We start from the raw sequence: 19422 nt of genomic DNA on the forward strand, positions 1-19422 counted from the left end.
ATTATTATTATTATTATTATTATTTTGAGACGGAGTCTCGCTCTGTCGCCCAGGCTGGAGTGCAGTGGCGCGATCTCGGCTCACTGCAAGCTCTGCCTTCCGGGTTCACGCCATTCTCCTGCCTCAGCCCCCCGAGTAGCTGGAACTACAGGCGCCCACAGCCACGCCCGGCTAATTTTTTGTATTTTTAGTAGAGACGGGGTTTCACCGTGTTAGCCAGGATGGTCTCGATCTTCTGACCTCGTGATCCGCCCGCCTCGGCCTCCCGAAGTGCTGGGATTACAGGCGTGAGCCACTGCGCCCCAGCCCAGAATTTCATTATTTTTTATGGCTAAATAATTTTCCCTTGTGTATATATACCGCATTCTTCCTCCCTTGATGGACGCTTAGGTTGATTCTACCTCTTGGCTATTGTGAACACTACTGCAGTAAACATGGGAGTGCAGATATCTCTTCAACATACGCATCTCATTTCCTTTGGTTATATACTCAGTAGTGGGATTTCTGGATCATATGGTAGTTCTAGTTTTAATATTTTAAGGAACTTCCATACTGTTTTCCATAATGGCTGTACTAATTTACATTCCCACCAACAGTGTGTAAGGGTTCCCTTTTCTCCATATCCTTGCCAGCACTTGTAGCTTTATCATGCATTCTGACATTTGCTGTTACCTAGAGCTTCCAAATCCTGAGGCATTCTGGTATTCTACAGAGTATTTCAGTTTGCTTCTAGTAGGGGGGTCTAATATTTTTGTCTATGTAGGTTTATACCTTTCAAAAAATATATTTTTAGCTTTTTGAAGTGAGAGGGTGAGCAGATCTGCATCCGAGTCTCCTACATTCAACTGGAAGTCTACATTTAATTTTTTTAATGGGGATATTTAATAAAAATTTATTTGGAAAGAAATGCTGCTATAGATACAGTTCTATATGGAATTATTGCCTTTCCCCGGTAATGTCTGTAACTAAAGAGTCTAAAGTTTCCTTCAAACTGTTGAATATTAGGAGGTTTTATTTTACACAGAAACCCATCCTATTTTTTCTTAGTTAATTTAATAAAATAAACACACACGAACATTTGGTATTTTTCATTTCTCCTAAAGACATAGAACTTAGCCTTTGGAGAATTCATCAGAGATTGAAGGAACCTATCTCTGTGTACCTTCCAAAGTTGCCTAGAGTGGATTTGTCACAAATGCTGTGGAGGAAATTTTTACATATCAACAAGGGCTAAGCTCGCTCCTTGGAGATGCACATTTCAACTCTCATTTGCACACACATAGAGTCTCTGGTGCAGATTGAGTTTGAGTTAATGCACATAGCTTGTTGGGAAGAAATCAATCAAAAACCTTTTTAAGGATAAATGGTTCTTTAGGAACAGAAAGTTCAGTATCTCAATTTTATTATAAGCATTGAATAAAAACCATTTTAAAACATGCAGCATATTAAAACTACAAAAGGCGCTAATAATAAAGGTATTCCCTCACCTAGGTCAGTTGGTGATATGTACTAAGTGATATTTAGAATAAGGAAAAAAATCAACTGTCATTTAATGTCTGCCTACAACACATGAGGCAGAGTGCTAGTTGTCATATTGCAATTTGAGTAATCCAGGACTCTGGTGACTTTAGCCCAAAACTTCACGAACAATATTATAACAGCCTTGTCATTCCTATGCTTAAGAAACCTTTAGCGATGTTTTTCATGGTGTTTACAATAACATCGAAACAACTTTCCCTGACTTAAAGGGCCTACAGGACCTGGCTCTCTGTTTCTGCTGTCACTTCTTCACAGCCTTTTTCTAGCTCCATTGGTGGTCTTTCTGTTTCTGTAAATTTACTAAACTTTCTCCTATCTTCTCAGTCTCAGGGCCTTTGCTGCTTTGCCTGAAATGCTTTTTGTATGTCTTTCACATAACTTCATTGAAATTAGGCCCCTTAACTATGTAGTCTATCACCTCACCTGCCTCACACCTTCATAGATCTTACTTACCACTGTTGCTAGTTTTCTCCTTCCTTCCTCCCTCCCTCCTTCCCTCTCTCTCTTCTTTCCTATTGTTTGTCTTCCTCCACTGTCTTGTAAGTCCCATGATATTAAAACTTTCTCCTGGGCTAGGCATGTTGACCCGTACCTGTAATCCCAGCACTCTGGGAGGCCGAGGTGGGAGAATTGCTTGAGGCCAGGAGTGTGAGACCAGACTGGGCAATATACTGAGACCCAGATTCTAAAAAAAAAAAAAAAAAAAAAAAAAAAAAAAAAAAAAAATTAGCTTGGCATTGTGGAGCATACCTGTAGTCCTAGCTACTCAGGAAGCTGAAGCTGGAGGATAGCTTGAGATCAGGAGGTTGAAGCTGCAGTGAGGTATGATTGTGCCACTGCACTCCAGCCTGGATGACACAGTGAGACCCTGTCTCTAAACCAAAACAAAACACAAAAAATAAGCCTTTCTTTTGTTTATTACTATATTTCTAGCATCACCACTATATTTCCAGCACTCAGAACAGGGTCTGAAAAATAATAGGCCCTTGAATACACATTTAGTAAATTTGTTCTTTCATTTCACCCATAAATATTGATCATTTACTACGTGCTTGGCACTCTTTAGGGGCTGCTGAGGATATTGCAGTAAACCAAACAGATAGAAGGTCTTGCTTCCATAGAGCTTATACTCTAGGAGACAGACAATAAAATAAATAAGTGAAACATGATATAGTAGATGGTAATACTTGTTATGGAGGAGAGAAGAGGATATAATATGTGGATGTCAGAGTGTTGCAAATTTAAATAGCATGGTCAGGAAGATGTTTGAGCAAGAACCTATCTTGGAGAAGAGCCTTCTTGGCAGAGGCAGGAGTGAGTCCAAAGACTTAGTGGTAGGAGCATCTCAGGACATTTGTAGAAGAGCAAGGAAACTAGTGTGGCTGGAGCAGAGCGAGCAAGGAAGAGTGCAGAATGAGATGATGTCAGGATGAAAACAACAACATTCAGCTTGTCTATGGTCATATAGGCTGCTGCAAGAACTCTTCTTTTCACTCTGTGTGAGATGGGAAGCCACTGGAGAATTTTGAGCAGAAAAGTGACAAGATCCAACCTGTGATTTCCATGATGACTCTGGCTGTGTTGACAATAGACCGTGGCTGAACAGGGGAAGAAGCATGAAGACCAGTTAGGAAGTGGTGGCCATCATCCCAGCAAGAAATGATGGTGGCCGTGTCGAGGAGAGGAGCAGGAGAGGAAATGAGTGAATGAACGATAATAAAATTTAAGAAAGAAACGCTCCATCATCCTGTTACTTTGAAATTTCCACCTATTTCTTTTGTATTTGTGTTTTTCCATAGCCCCATGTATAATTATATGGCATAATTTTTATTCGGAGGATAATATGATTTTGAATCTTTTTCATCTAATAGCATCGGCCTGCATCCATAGGTGCTTCAAAATCTTTTTTTTTTTTTTTTGAGATGGAGTCTCACTCTGTTGCCCAGGCTGGATACAGTGGTGCGATCTCGTCTCACTGCAACCTTCGCCTTCTGGGTTCAAGTGATTCTCTTGCCTCACCCTCCTGAGTAGCTGGGATTATGGGCGCAAGCCACCACGCCCGGCTAATTTTTGTATTTTTAGTAGAGATGGGGTTTCACCATGTTGGCCAGGCTGGTCTGGAACTCCTGACCTCAAGTGATCCACCCACCTGGGCCTCCCAAGGTGCTGGGATTACAGGCATGAGCCACCACACCTGGCAAAATCTTCAATTTTTAATGGCAGAATGATATTCTTTAGAGTTTCTGTGACATAATTTGTTCAATTATTTCTATTTAGAAGTTTATTATTGATTTCATTTATCACTATTGTAAATAATAGAGATTAAAATCTTGATATGTAGATTTATTTTCTTTCCTATAGGTTGTTTCCTTAAAATAAATACTTAAGAGTAAATTTACTTCATCAAAGGATACAGGTATATGCTGTTGTGGCTTTTGAAATGCACTAACAAATTGCGTTCTAACAAGGTTGTATGCACGCGGGTACCTACCGGTTTTACAATAGAACTGGATCAGAAGTAGGTCCTGCTCATAAGAAAGTTACAATATAATGTGGGAAGAAGATGTGTAAACCATCAGCTGTAATAAAAAGCACAATGAAGAACAGTGTAAGAAGGTACCACATTTAGAAAAACCTTATCAGCTTTAGGTGTTATTAATTTCATTTTTAGTAACTTTTGCATTCATTAAATAAGTAAGGCTGAATGCAATGGCTCACGCCTGTAATCCCAGCACCTTGAGAGGCCGAGGCAGGTGGATTGCTTGATCCCAGGAGTTCAAGACCAGCCTGGGCAACATGGTGAAACCCCATCTCTACCAAAAAATATAAAAATTAGCAGGGCATAGAATGTGCACCTGTAGTCCCAGCTACTGGAGAGGCTGAGGAGGGAGGATTACTTGAGCCCGGGAGGTTGAGACTGCAGTGAGCCATGATTGCGCAACTGCACTCCATCCTGAGTGACAGCGAGAACCTGAAGTAAGTAAGTAAATAAGTAAATAAATAAAGCGTGACTGGCTGTTTAATTTTACCAATTTGCTTTTTTGTTTTTACCTCTCTTGATATAAATTACCCACATATCAAGGCCCTTCACCCATTAGGCTATTAAGATTTTGATTTTTTCTCATTCTCCTAAAAAGACACATGCACACGTATGTTTATTGCAGCACTACTCGCAACAGCAAAGACTTGGAAGCAACCCAAATGTCCATCAGTGATAGACTGGATAAAGAAAATGTGGCACATATACACCATGGAACACTATGCAGCCATAAAAAGGATGAATTAATGTCCTTTGCAGGGACATGGATGAAACTGGAAACCATCATTCTCAGCAAACTAACACAAGAACAGAAAATCAAACGCCACATGTTCTCACTCATAGGTGGGAGGTGAACGATGAGAACACAGGGGCACAGGCAGGGAAACATCGTGCACCAGGGCCTGTCGGGGGTGGGGGGCTAGGGGAGGGATAACATTAGGAGAAATAGCTAATGTAGATGACGGGTTGATGGGTGTAGCAAACCACCATGGCATGTGTATACCTATGTAACAAACCTGCAAGTTCTGCACACGTATCCCAGAACTTAAAGTATAATAATAAAATAGATTTTGATTTTTTTCTTATCAATTAGGTAAGTTTTTGTTGCTTATTATTCATAGACATTTACTTAACTAGAAAACAATTCTGCTACTCTCTGATCCTCATCTTTGTACATTTGTAAGTAGTGGTGTTCCTTTGTAAGGTAATGTAGATGGGCAAAATACTTCACATAATTTGTCTTACTGAAATAAACTTTATACAGAGAAGTACAAAAGAGTTAACACAAATTTAGGAGGTATACAATGTTAAGTGTATATCAGTTAACTGAACAAATATTTATTGAAGCACTTAATAGATATTATTCTAGGGTTGGGAATATGATGAATAAGGTTGTAGTTTCCAATTGTTTAACAATTTGAAAATTACTCATAAGGAACAGTAGATATATAAATAAATTTCAGCAGTGTAATATATAATTGAATAGAGGTGAACACAGAGTTCTTTGGAAATAAAACTGGATAAAAGTATTTATAGAGCTAAGCAATGAAAAAATTCTAATGGCCTCAGCTGTGAAATAAAAATAATACAAAATGAATAAGGCAGACAACTCAATAGAAAATTGGGCAGACGACTTGAACTAACCACAAAAGAGGATATTCCAAATTGCCAACAAATAGATGGAAAGGTGCTTAACTTCACTAGGCATGAAGGAAATGCAAATTTAAGCCACAACATGATTCAACTGTTTACCCCCTCCCCTCTAGAATGGCTAAAATCAAAAAGCATTTAGACAAGCAGAACTCTCATAGACTGCTGGAGGGAGTATACATTTGTATGGCCACCTTGGAAAACTATTTAACAGTATCATCTAAAGCTGAATATACTTGTATCCAATGACCCAGCAATCCACTCCTAGGTATTAAGTTGTCATCTTAGTAGGTAAACAATGGTTGAATATTGGCAATTTTATATTGCTTAACCTAACGTATACCCAGCAGAAATGCACACCTATGTTCACCAAAAGATGTGGAAGAATTTCATAGAAGCACTATAGGAGTCCCAAAATAGAAAGTATCCAAATGCCCATCAACAATAGAGAAGGTAAATAATCGAATACTGATCTACAATAACAAGAACAAACAAACTGCAACTACATGCAACAAGATGAGTGTTTCTCACAAACATAAGTTGGACGAAAAAAGCCAAACACAAGAGAGAACATACTTCATGATTCTACTTACATAAAATATAAAAATATGCAAAACGAATCTGTTAGAAGTCAGAGGAGTGGTTACCCCTTGGGGGTTAGGAACTGGAAGGGTTCACAAGGTGGGGCTTTTGAAGTTCTGGTAATGTTGGGTTTCTTAATCTGGATGCTTTTTACATTAATGATTTGTGCACTTTTGTATATGTATGTGTATTGCATCAAAAAGTTTTAAAAAAATAACATTAAAATAAATATAAGAAAGTCCAAGTAAGTCCTCATTTTTTCCCCACAACAATCACTTTGATGCTTTTCTAGGGAAATACTGAATATCAAATTCCTTTAAAAAGCTTTTCACCCCTCATTTTTGGAGCCCTTTTTTTGCTGGCAATGGTAGGTAATCCTGTACTTGTTGTAGGAACATAGGTAAGAGACTAAACTGGGTGTGGGGTCCTGGCTGGGAAGCTTTCCTGGAAGAGATGAAGCTGGACCTGAGTTTTGTAGCATCCATCAGAGACAGCCAGGGAAGCAAGTGGATGGCAGACAGTTCCAGGGAGAGAGGCCAGGCTACTCGAAAGCAAAAAGGTATGGTAGGGAAAGAAAGAGAACCCACTGAGAGGGAGTGGACAGAGCTTGCTGGAGCTAGAGCTTGAAGAGTAGCTGAGGAGGGGTTAATGATAAGCAAGAGAGTTTGGCAAAGGTCAGACAGAGAAAGATCTTAAAGGGTCATGATACTGAGCTTGGACTTAATCTTGTAGGCATCTGGGAACCACTGACCAATTTAAATCAAACAGGTGACACAATTAAGTTTCTACTTAATAAAGAGTAAGATGGTGATGGTGTGAGAAATACTTGAAGAGGGTTAAGAAGACTGGAGCCTGGGGGACCAGTTAGGAGGCCGTTGCAGTAATCCATGGGAGATACGGCAGGCTGGTGGTATGGGATGGAGAAGTAGGGACAGACATGAGAGCTATTGAGGAGACAGTTGTTCTGACAGGACTCAGTAATTGATGGGTTTGAAATTGACATGTAGGCATGGTACTTTTTTTTCTAGTAAAAAAAATTGGTAGAACCTTAATTATGATAAATGATAAAACACATGTGCCTTTGTCCTTATTCCCCCCTTTAACACCTTTTTACAGGTGTATACATCAAAGGATGTTGCCACGACGAACGAGAGAACGCTTACCAATGATTTCCCATTGCTGCTTGGAATGAAAACCCAATGACACATTTCAAAATTTTGCAGTGGTAAATCATGTAGGTCATCTTATTGCACTACCATGCAAACTTCTTGATTTTGCCAAATCAGTCAGTTGAGAGGAAAAAGGAAAAAAGTGTTACCTATATATACTGTCATATACTATTGTAAACAAAAAACAATCCGTATATAGGTTTATATGATTATATAGTACAAAACTATGTACACACATGAACAAACATACATATATGTATATACACACTAGAAGCTTAAACAGCTATGTGACACTCTTGAGATTTTTATATACAGACATTACCAGGGTATACAAAAAATAACATAAATTTTTACTTAATTTTCCCTGTCTTTTTAATGGTTCCATTTGGGTGGGGGAGGATCCAGAGGATTTTTTCCTCACTTTAATTACCTCATTGCATTTCCTTCTTTTCGATTTTGGTTTTTATAAACGGGAACACTGTGTTAATCCATTCTAATTAAAACCCAGCCATGCAACCCTTCAGTTAAAGAAACAATTTTTGAGTCTGCCTAGGATATCATTTAGTCAGAAATTGTCTCTATGGCTTTGCAAATGATCACCACTACAGTGCTCTGGTAGCCACAGGGGCAATGTCTTTACAGGCTGATTTTCTAAAAATACCAGGAATTGGCCAAGAGCCCTTGTTCTGGGGAAGGGTTCAGAGTTCTTCCACAGGGGCCTAACAGAGTGCAGAAATGTATATTCCTATAGAAAAAGAAGAGGGTAGGAGTTATGGAAGGGGCAAAAGAAATGACCCAAGTGCACCTCCTGCTTGTCCACAGAACACCTCTTTGCCTTCCGGCTGCTGGAGGAGCTATGCTATTCTTAGCCATCTCCCGTGAAGGCAATTACACAAACCCCCTCTGAAACCCATTTCCACATTTGTTCAAGAAATTCTTTTATCTTATGTAAATCCCCCATGCTGTAACTAAGCCCTTGGTCTGCCCTTGGCCAGATGGGAGGGCAGCCAGGCTTCCTCTCTCCAGCAGAGCCCTTTCTGTACCCAAAGATGATTATCTTATCATCGTGCCATCCTCCCTCCCATTCTCCAGACTGAAAATTTTCATCTTTAGCTTTTTCCTTTCCTTCTCCTTCTTATCATTTCTATGATCCCCTTTAACTGTTGCCAAACACTTTTCAGAACTGAACCTAGTACTATGCAAAAAGTCTATCTGATCTTGTTCTCCAACTGATGGGGACAAGGCAGGTTAAAAAAATGTCTGAGAAAGCAACAGGGAGAGTAGAGGTAGGTGCTGCTTGCGCACAGCTGTGGAATAAAGCTGAGTACAACTGAGTCCAAAACCAAGGCCCCAATCCAAGGCCGTGTCGTTAAAAAAAAAAAAAAAAAAAAAAAGAGAAAAGTAAAAAGAAAGCCAAGCCCGACGTCCTTGCTGGTTCAAAGGCCCAGGGAGAATCCAGAGGAATTGTTCTGTAAGGGGAGCAGGCCTGGATGTGGGCTGAGTAGTGAGTGGACAGCTGCAGCCTTTGAAGCAAATCTAGATCTTACAGTCCTGGGCTGGGAAGGGGCAGGCATCTCACAAACAGCTGAAGAACTGACCAGCAGTAAGTTCAGGAGACTGTTCGGATTACCTTGTGAGACTAAGTCAAAACTCCTCCATGTCACTAAACATGTGCCTCAGACCTTCTAGTGGACCAGGACCAAACTTAAGAGGGTGTAGAGCAAGCAGATGGGCCCCAACCCAAATGGTCCCTCCCTAGTTGGACCATGTGATAGTCTCTTGGGCTTGAAAACTTCAGTCCTCTCTTTCCCTCCTCTCCATTGCCTTAATCACCAAACTGTGACTCTTCAATGTTTCTCATGCTCATTCCTTTTTGCTTCTATTTTCCCCAGTCAAACCTGAACAATCTCGGTCCTGAACAGTAACTTGCTTCCTAATAGGACTTTCGATTCCTATTCCTGTTTGCCAATCTATGCCACATTCTGCTGTCTTTCTTCTATATTTTTACTTGAGGATTTTGAATTACCTATAGGGATAAGTTTATATTGCTCCTTAGTGCATCCAGACCCTCCAACATTTGGCCCTAAACTAGCTTTCCCGACCATATCTCCCATTGCTTCTTTATGAGTCCTCTATTGAGTCAAGCATATTGCCCTTTCTATGTCTGTCTTCGTCCATGTTGTTCCCTGACTTGGAAGGCGAGTGGCTCTGCTCTGTGCGCATGTAAATCCTATCTATCTTGAAACATGAAGATCTGATCTTAGTTTATCCAAGATCATCTTGACCAAAATTTCTTTATGTCCCCAGATTTCTTACAGCACTTTCTGTCAGTTTCCCTCATCTAATCTTACACTATACCGGGCTGTTAGTTGGCTTTAATATGTGTCTGTTGTCTTCCCTGGCTAGTGTCTTAAATACTTTGATGGCAAAGGTGGACTTTTGGAGTTAAGGAAATCATTCCAAAGAGCTTAGCATTGTTCTGGAGGTACTGAGTTTGCTGTGGCTTCAGCGTAGTTTACAATGCTACAGTGCGGTGATTCTCAATATTCTTCAAGATGAAGATCTCTTTGTTCCCTTTCCACTGTCAATAAACAAGTGTGTTGTGGTTCATTGATTAACATTTTTAAAAGTACCTTAATGATCAGATGCTTTCATGAATTTGCTAATGCTTTACAATGAAGTTTTATTTAGGTATAGCATCACCACCATGTACTCGAAAATTAATAGTGCTGTAACTGTATTTAAGATGTCTTTATTTATTTGGTCTAATACTTAGCCAGCATGTGGCTTTGCTCACCCTTACAATGATGTTGGCTCTTTATGTGTCCTGCCGCCCCACTATTTGGGCATATTATTATTATTATTACCTCACAGGGCTGTTGTGAGGGTTAAATGAGATATATATTAGGTACATGGCACAGTGCTTGGCTGAAAGTGATTTTGATCTTTCTTTCCCTTCCTCATGCCACCATCAGCTAATTTAGAAGATGGGAATGTTCTGGGACCTCTGGGACAGAGCTTAGGGCAGTGGATGTGGGAAGGCATGGTGCTGTCTCTGGAAGAGAAGGGCATTAAAGATCACCTAGAGCAGCAGTTCTCAAACGTTTTACTTGCAGGACTCCTCTACCCTACCCTCTTAAATATTATTGAGGACCCCAAAGAGCTTTTGTTTATGTGGAGTATGTCTATCAAGAAACTTTAAAAAATATGTTTAAATTTAAAAGTAACAATAACAAACCCATTATACATTAATGTATATAACACATTTTTATGAAAAATAACTATATCTTTCAAAACATTAGTGAGAAGAGTGGGACTGTTTTAAATTTTTGCAAATCTCCTTAATGTCTGGTTTAATAGAAGACAGCTGATTCTTGATTCTGTTTCTGCATTCAATCTCCTTTAACACAGATGGACCCCAACTTAAAATGGTACAACTTAGGATTTTTGATTTTACAATGGTGTGAAAGTGATACATATTCACTAGAAACCATACTTCAAGGGCCCATACAACCATTCTGTTTTTCACTTTCAGTACAGTAAAGTCCATGAGATATTCAACCCTTTATAATAAAATACACTTTGTATTAGATGATTTTGCCCAACTGTAAGCTAATGTAAGTGTTCTGAACATGTTTAAGGTGGGCTAAGCTATGACGTCCAGTAGGTTAGGTGTAGTAAATGCATTTTTGACTTATGATATTTTCAACTTATGATAGGTTTATCAGGACATAACCCCATCGTAAGTCAAGGAGCATCTGTATTTGGTTTTGGTGAAATATAGGAAGAAAATGTAGGTTCATACAGATATATTGTTGAAAAAGGGAAAGGGCATAAGAGTATTTGAATAGGTTTTCAGATAATTGTGGATATTCTTCTTTGAAATGAAACCAAAACTCAACAAGTGGTAGTTTAAGAAATGTTTTCAATTGTAACTTGATAAATTATAGTTGTATATATTTATGGGGTACAATGTGATGCCATGATTTATGAATAAAATGGGGAATAATGAAGTCAAAATAATTAACAGTTTCTGTAGTGAGAACACTTGAAATTTACTCAGCGATATTAAAAGGTACAATACACTATTAACAGTTAAAGATTACTTGCAATGCAGAATCTAAAACATATCAATGAAGTTTTCATGCTCTGTTACAACAAAATCCATTGCTGTCTTTATTTCAATGTGTCTTTTAATCATTTATGATTTTGTAACACCAAACCTTGGGCACTTGGAAAATATTGAGTGCACCAAATTATGCAGATCTTCCAAATATAAGCACATTTCATTATACAATTTTAAAACATTGTCTTGATTATTAATCACCACTGATCTTATCAGATAAGTTTTTAGTGCTGGGAAGCTGTTAGGCTCACGGTGGCAAATACAAGATTTTCCAAATTCCAATTTTCATTCAAAAGCTTGAATGTTATCATTGGCAATAAATACTGCCAGTTATTTTCTTTGAAGTTACTGGCCAATTTAGTTCATTTTTTTGAGAAAGTATCTGCCAAATACCCAATTTCGAATAACCACAGTCTGTCAGTTGTTCTTCCAAATAAAAATAGTGTTCCTCAAAAAGAAGCAGATAGGCCAGGTGCGGTGGCTCACGCCTATAATCACAGCACTTTGGGAGGCCGAGGCGGGTGGATTGCCTGAGGTCAGGAGTTCAAGACCAGTCTGGCCAACATGGTGAAACCCCATCTCTACTGAAAAAAAAAAAAAAAAAATTAGCCGGGCGTGGTGGTGTGCACCTGTAATCCCAGCTACTCAGGAGGCTGAGGCAGGGAAATTGCTTGAACTAGGGAGGTGGAGGGTGCAGTGAGCCGAGATCGTGCCACCACACTCCAGCCTGGGTGACAGAGAGAGTCTCCATCTCAAAAAAAAAAAAAAAAAAAAAAAAAAAAGCAGATAGTTCACCTTCCAACTCAAATGATGGCATTAGTGCTTTTCCTTGAGACAGCCATTGTACTTCAGTGTGCAGCGAAAGTGCTTTATGTGTACTTTCCATTTTGTCACACAAGATATGAAAAAGATCTATACTCATGAGTTGACATTTAATAACAAAAATTGTTAGCACTTCACCAAGGACATTTTTAAGTGAAACTGACATTTTCTTTTTACTGTGTAGCAGTAAGAAAATACACCGACTACTAGTATAGTTTGGTCCCACTACCTTGATTCATGCTAAGGTGCCAGCAGTTTTACCCATCATTGCTTTTGCACCATCGTCACAAATGTCAAATGGTGAAAAAGGCAAATAACATCTTTCTATTATTATGGAAATAGTTTTGACCTCAATGACCCTCAGAAAAGTCCCTGAGAATCCCCAAGGGTCTGTGGACCATGTTTTGAGGACCACTGCTCTTAAACTTTTGCAAAGGGCCAGCCCTCCCAGGACGCAGAATGTAGCTACTCCCACATTTGGGAGGAGAGGTGAGGTCTCCTTCAAACAGGGCAATTTGCCTTCCTTTTTGGAGCCCGAGATGGACTTTTTATTTCCTTGCAGAACTGAAGGCATCTGGCTTGGGAGCACGATTATTCTCCACTCACCTTTAAACTGCCTCAGCTATTACTAAGTCTCTGGCAGTGATATGTTGATGATGTGAATTTAAAGCCCACAGGAGCCAGAGGAATGACAGATCAGTTTCTCTTAAATGAGAAATAAAATCCAGGAGCCTGGCAGCGGGACATACGGCTCTCGCTCCTGCTGACCTTTGATGTCACTCGGGTAGAATGACTGCTTCTAGGCCAGATGGCATGTAGCTTAAACGGAGATGTCTCAACCTGTTTCCTTGTATTAATTGTGCACATTGATACTCCTCCATTGTGCAGTCCATAATTCTTCATCGTCAACCTCATTTAGATTTTTTTTTTGAGGGGAAGCTGAGCTCAAGCAGGCCTCCACGAATTCAAGCTATTTCAAAAGCTCCAAACCCAAACCTTTTTCTATCCAATCACTGTTATAGGCTGACAGACACTGAATCTCTCTTCTGTCAATTGAATGTAAGTCTAGCAACTTTTAAGAGCAATGAGATTGAAGGAAAGAGTGAGTCTCTTTGCCCTAAAGGAGGTGGCTGAATGGAAGCCCATTTAATTTTTTGTTTAAAGGTACTAAATAAGGATCAATTTGTAAAGACGGCTCTCTGAGTGTAGCAAGATAGCTTCTTAAATCTGATAGGGATAAATGGGAGGTCAATATCCTTTTTCTTATCAACAATTTCACCAAATAATATTTACTAAGAACTTTCACATCGGGTTTCTCAGCTATAAACAAGGAAATACTCCAAGCAGAGATATTGGAAGTGCTGAACCGGGACAGTTGCTGGGTATGGAGCTAGAAGCTAACCTCGCTTGTCTATGGAAAAGCATGCTTTCATTACTCAAAAGCTGAACTTTTAATTTATTTCTAAATTAATTTGCAGCAGACCCAATGAGCGACAAATGCAAATGTAGTCAACTGGGAAAAGAAGCTGACTTTTTTCACTCAGGGTCACGGGTAAGGATAGAATTCTGCCACATGAAAAATGTCTCAGTTTTGACAAAAAAAAATTAACACTGCTTCAAGGAAAGAGAAAATAAGTTATGGACATTATATCTGACAGATTTTTCCCTTTGTATTCATGGCATTTGAATTATATGCACATCACTAAAAAAATATTGAACCCTCATAAAGAGCCTGGCAAGTGAGTAATTGTAATTTTAAAACAGGAACATTCGCATATGTTTTAAAGCTGTTTTAGTTTTTGCTCAGAATGCTGGTTCACTATTTATAATAGGGCAGAACATCCATGCTTTTGTAAGAACCATTTTGGCTTATAAAAAATACAGTACCGGCCAGGCGTGCTAGCTCACGTCTGTAATCCCAGCACTTTGGGAGGCCGAGGCTGGCAGATCGCCTGAGGTCGGGAGTTCGAGACCAGCCTGACCAACCAACATGGAGAAACTCTGTCTCTACTAAAAATACAAAATTAGCCGGGCGTGGTGGCACATGCCCGTAATCCCAGCTAATCGGGAGGCTGAGGCAGAAGAATCGCTTGAACCCGGGAAGTGGAGGTTGCGGTGAGCTGAGATTGCGCCATTGCACTCCAGCCTGGGCAACAAGAGCAAAACTTCATCTCCAAAAAAAAAAAAAAAAAAATACAGTACCGCTTTAAAAGTTTCTAAGCCAACAGAAATTCAAATGATCTAAAACTTAAATCAACATATAATGGTTTGAGAGAAAAACATGCATTGGCCTTAGTGTTTAGGTAGGTTAGGTATGTTTGGAGACTCCATGAGAGGAGCCCATAAGGAATTTGTTTGCACGAGGGATGAAGTTGCTTCCTGTGAATGAACGAACCCTAAGACAGAGTAGCATTGCTGGGATATTGAGAAGGTCAAGAACTAGGGGACAGTATCAGAGGCAAGGGGCACTGTTCATTTAAATTTAAACTAGCCACCATGAGCTTATAACCCGAGTCCTTGGTAGAGGAGCAATAACTAAGAGCAAGTGAAGGAATGATTTCAGAATAATCTCTTTAAGACACTGGGGAGAATAAACCTGAAATGTTTTGTAGGCCATGTAATAGAGTGAAATGAAAGGGAGCACAGAAGTCCATTTACCTTCTTGGACTCAGTGGCCCCTTCAGTGAGTATTGTGTCTTTGCTGGGGCAATTGTGACTTTGCATATTGATGGACACTGGTGCCTTTGGTGGTTATTGGGGCATTGTTGCGTTTTCACCATTAGTGAAGTCAAGAGTCAACAACTTGGCCAGGCGCGGTGGCTCACGCCTGTAGTCTCACCACTTTGGAAGGCCGAGGTGGGTGGATCACCTGAAGTCAGGAGTTTGAGACCAGCCCGGCCAACATGGTGAAACCCCGTCTCTACTAAAAATACAAAAATTAGCCAGGTGTGGTGGCACATGCCTATAGTCCCATCTACTTGGAAGGAAAAAAAAAAAAAAAAAAAAAAAAGAGTCAACAACCCAACAAGCCAGAGCCAGAGAAAAGGAAAATGATCACTGCTATGTGGTAACTGAGTACTGAAACCAACATAATTCTCTGTCGCTGTGTAAAACAATAACAGACATGGGAATAGTTTTCTGTTCCCATATTAATCCATGTTGAGAATAAGCAAACTTAGCTACTTGCTCCAGGAAATACTTTTTCCTGAAAATTAAAATTGTAAACCAACTAAAAGAGTTTACTTAACAAGAATACCACCTTCCCCATCAAAACTTGCTTCAATATTCTCCTCCTGCTATGCCCACCAATCTACAGCTATTACGTCACAAAATCTACCCAATCCCAATTAGAGGCCTGCCTTGCAAGACCTGCCCTGAAACCACCCAACTTAGTCCCTAATAACCTATCCTGTCATTTCCCCTCTGAGACACTGCCTAGACACCGTTAAGGCAGAGTTCTCTCATACTGCAGTAAGTCTCATAAGATACTTCACTTTGATGGATCAGTGATGTTTTTCTAGTATTTTAGGGGAGGGCAGGGAGTAGGGGTTGACAGCCAACAAAGCTAAAAGGGTGAATGTCTGCACATTCAGGAGAATAGAGGTGCCACAATTATGGGTGGAGTGGAGGCAGAAAAATATGGTGTGTTGCTGTTTTTACGATCCAGTTTGTACTTAGAGGCAAGGTAAGATGTGAGGAAATGTGGGCTAAATACCCATAACCCTTTTTAAAATTAAGCAAGAACAGCAAATGTCTAAAAAATGTCTAGCCCAGCGAAGTTACCATCTATTCACTCCTGTTTTTTTTGTTTTTGTTTTTTTTTTTTGAGACAGAGTCTCACTCTGTCGCCCAGGCTGGAGTGCAGTGACGCGATCTCAGCTCACAGCAACCTCTGCCTCCCACGCTCAAGCGATTCTCCTGCCTCCTGAGTAGATGAGATTACAGGCGCGTGCCACCATGCCTAGCTAATTCTTGTATTTTTAGTGGAGATGGGTTTTCACCATGTTGGCCAGGCTGGTCTGGAACTCCTGGCCTCAAACGATCTGCCTGCCTCGGCCTTCCAAAGTGCTGGGATTACAGGAGTGAGCCAAGGCGCCTGACACTATTCACTGCCTTTTACATGATTTTTCCTTGACGAGATAAATGTAATGCTCCCTTCTTCCAGACAAAGGTGATTTTAAACTTACTGTATCGTGAAATCACAAAATCTTAAAAGGTATGTGTATTTCGTGTGTATGTACATATACATGCACACACACAGACATATCATCCTATCTTATGCCAATGAGTGATTTAAGGTAGTTCACAAAAATGCAATAGGATAAAAATAAGTCAGTCCTAGAAGGCAAAGCTCTGCAGGGCCTGCTGGGAATTTATTCCCCACGCCCATCAGTTTCTGTTTCCATGAAGACCCCTTTCTCTTTGAGTACTGAAGAGCAGCATCAGCAACCTGAACACTGAAGCTTTTTCTTTCTCTGCCCAAACTCCCTCACTAGAGTGGTGGGACAGGGTAGGTGAGGAGAGAAGGAAGCCCTTAAACGTCAAAGCAGTGGAGGGTTGGGGAGGGATCGGATCGCACTTTCGCCTCCTAGGCTTGGGAAGATGGTGCACATGCGTTGTAATGCGCACGTGTTACTGGCACATGACTCCCGGTCCCTTGTGAGCCGAAACTTGGATCCTAATGACGTTGATAATGGGTTACTAGGCACTCATAGTTCTGGATCGTTGGGTGGCCTTCATGTTAGCAGAAGAATTCCTTTAAACGTCATTTTTGAGGAAGTAGACAAACCTAAATATGTGTCTGAACTCCAAGGAAGATGAACAAGATGCCTGCTGGTGAACAAGAATGTGAATATAACAAAGAAGGGAAGTACTACACTAAAGGAGTTAAACTGGTGAGAAAAAAGAACAAAATTCCTGGTTACCGTTGGGGGGACATTAAGATAAACCTCATAGGTGAAAAGGATGATTTACCAATTCATTTCTGTGACAAATGTGATTTGCCTATTAAAATCTATGGGCGAATAATTCCATGCAAGCATGCTTTTTGCTATGACTGTGCTGATTTATATGACAAAGTCGGATATAAAGTATGTCCACGCTGTCGTTATCCTGTGCTGCGAATTGAGGCGCATAAACGAGGTTTTGTCTTCATGTGTAGTATTGTTCAGCAGTGCAAGAGAACATACTTGTCTCAGAAAAGCTTACAGGCTCATATCAAACGCCGCCATAAGAGAGCTCGAAAACAAGTTACCAGCGCTTCGCTTGAAAAAGTTCGTCCTCATATTGCTCCGCCACAAACTGAAATCTCTGAAATCCCTAAAAGACTGCAAGACAGGGACCATCTAAGCTATATTCCACCACAGCAGCACACCATGGTGTCACTACCGTCTGTGCAACATATGCTACACGAGCAACATAATCAGCCACATAAGGATATTCAGGCTCCTCCCCCAGAACTATCTCTAAGTCTGCCTTTTCCCATCCAGTGGGAAACCGTTAGTATTTTTACGAGAAAACATGGCAATTTAACAGTTGATCATATTCAGAATAACTCAGATTCTGGTGCTGAGAAGCCAACACCTCCCGACTATTATCCTGAGTATCAAAGTCAACCAGCGGTATCGTCCCCTCATCATATTATACCTCAGAAACAGCATTATGCGCCACCTCCATCTCCATCATCACCAGTAAACCATCAAATGCCATATCCTCCTCAGGATGTAGTTACTCCTAACTCGGTTCGTAGCCAAGTGCCAGCTCTAACCACGACCTACGATCCATCATCTGGATATAGTATTGTAAAGGTGCCACCTGATACGAATTCTCCTCCACTACGTGCTCCCCAGTCTCAAAATGGTAATCCATCTGCAAGTGAATTTGCTTCTCACCATTATAACCTTAACTTTTTACCTCAGTTCACCGAAAATCAAGAAACCTTGAGCCCTCAGTTTACACAAACAGATGCAATGGATCATAGAAGATGGCCTGCATGGAAACGACTGTCACCTTGTCCACCAACGCGGAGTCCACCTCCTTCAACCCTACATGGTCGATCACATCATTCATACCAGAGAAGACATAGACGGTATTAAGGATGATAACAGTATTTGGAACTGAAGACCTGATGGGAAAAAAACCTTCAAGTTCTATACTGTACTGTGGATAAGCGGCTCAGTTCAGCAGAGCTGTAGTTGAACAACTTTGTTCCTCTGGTGTGGTAAATTGACCTAAAGGTGACCTCTGACGATTTCCTGAAATAAATATGCAATGTTACATTTTCAAAAGTATTGTGGTTTTTATTTTTATTTTTTTGGTGATATGTTAACCTGTGTAAAAGGGTTAAATTTCAATACAGCTGTAAAAATGCTATTTTATGTGAACTCAAGCATAGTCACATGCTGTTTTTAAACATATTTTACCACTGATTTCCCAAAGTAAAATACAAATCCTAGAGGTAAAAATCTACTACAATGTACAGTTAAAGCAGACAGCTAAATGGTAGATAATTATTTCACATTTTAGGAACTGAAATTTTAAGGTATAATAAGTGTACAGTGCATTTCGTTTGGATGCCTTTTCATTTTTAGGCAGCCCCAGAAGCACCAAAATATATCAGAATTCCAGTACTATGATAGATTTATGTTTGCAATGTTAAAAAGCATTACTAAATCATTTGGAAAGATATGGCCAAAGTAATTGTATCTGTAGGCTCCAAGCTGGTGGGGACAATGTTACTTGTTAATGCTTTTTTTTTTTTTTTTACAGAATCGTTCAAATCACATAAGGTACCACACTAGTCTTAAGTAGCATTATTTTATAGCACTGTTTAAATGGCGTCATTTACATGACGTGTGTTCTACTTTGCTCATGCTCCTAAATTAAATATTCAGGACTGAATAAACTTTATTATAATTCTTCATTTCATGGTAGAGTTTGATCCTGTTCTTATGTGGGTTTTTTTGTTTATTAGGTTTTAAACTACAGTTTGAATG

At 39.9% G+C, this 19422-nt stretch overlaps 1 protein-coding gene across 1 annotated transcript; it reads left to right on the forward strand.

Annotated features, from left to right (window-relative positions):
• The first annotated feature begins 17152 nt into the window (after positions 1-17152).
• On the forward strand, positions 17153-18714 carry CBLL2 (Cbl proto-oncogene like 2). Its single transcript, XM_003317381.4, has one exon. The coding sequence runs from the start codon at positions 17245-17247 to the stop codon at positions 18520-18522; it is 1278 nt and encodes a 425-aa protein (XP_003317429.2). The 5' UTR covers positions 17153-17244; the 3' UTR covers positions 18523-18714.
• Positions 18715-19422: the final 708 nt, after the last annotated feature.

The sequence above is a fragment of the Pan troglodytes genome, chromosome X (assembly GCF_028858775.2).
Source record: "Pan troglodytes isolate AG18354 chromosome X, NHGRI_mPanTro3-v2.0_pri, whole genome shotgun sequence".
NCBI classification, from domain to species: domain Eukaryota; kingdom Metazoa; phylum Chordata; class Mammalia; order Primates; family Hominidae; genus Pan; species Pan troglodytes.

What these genes read in the sequence shown, in the direction of transcription:
- CBLL2 (XM_003317381.4), top strand. Translation starts at nt 17,245, where the DNA reads ATGAACAAGATGCCTGCTGGTGAACAAGAATGTGAATATAACAAAGAA.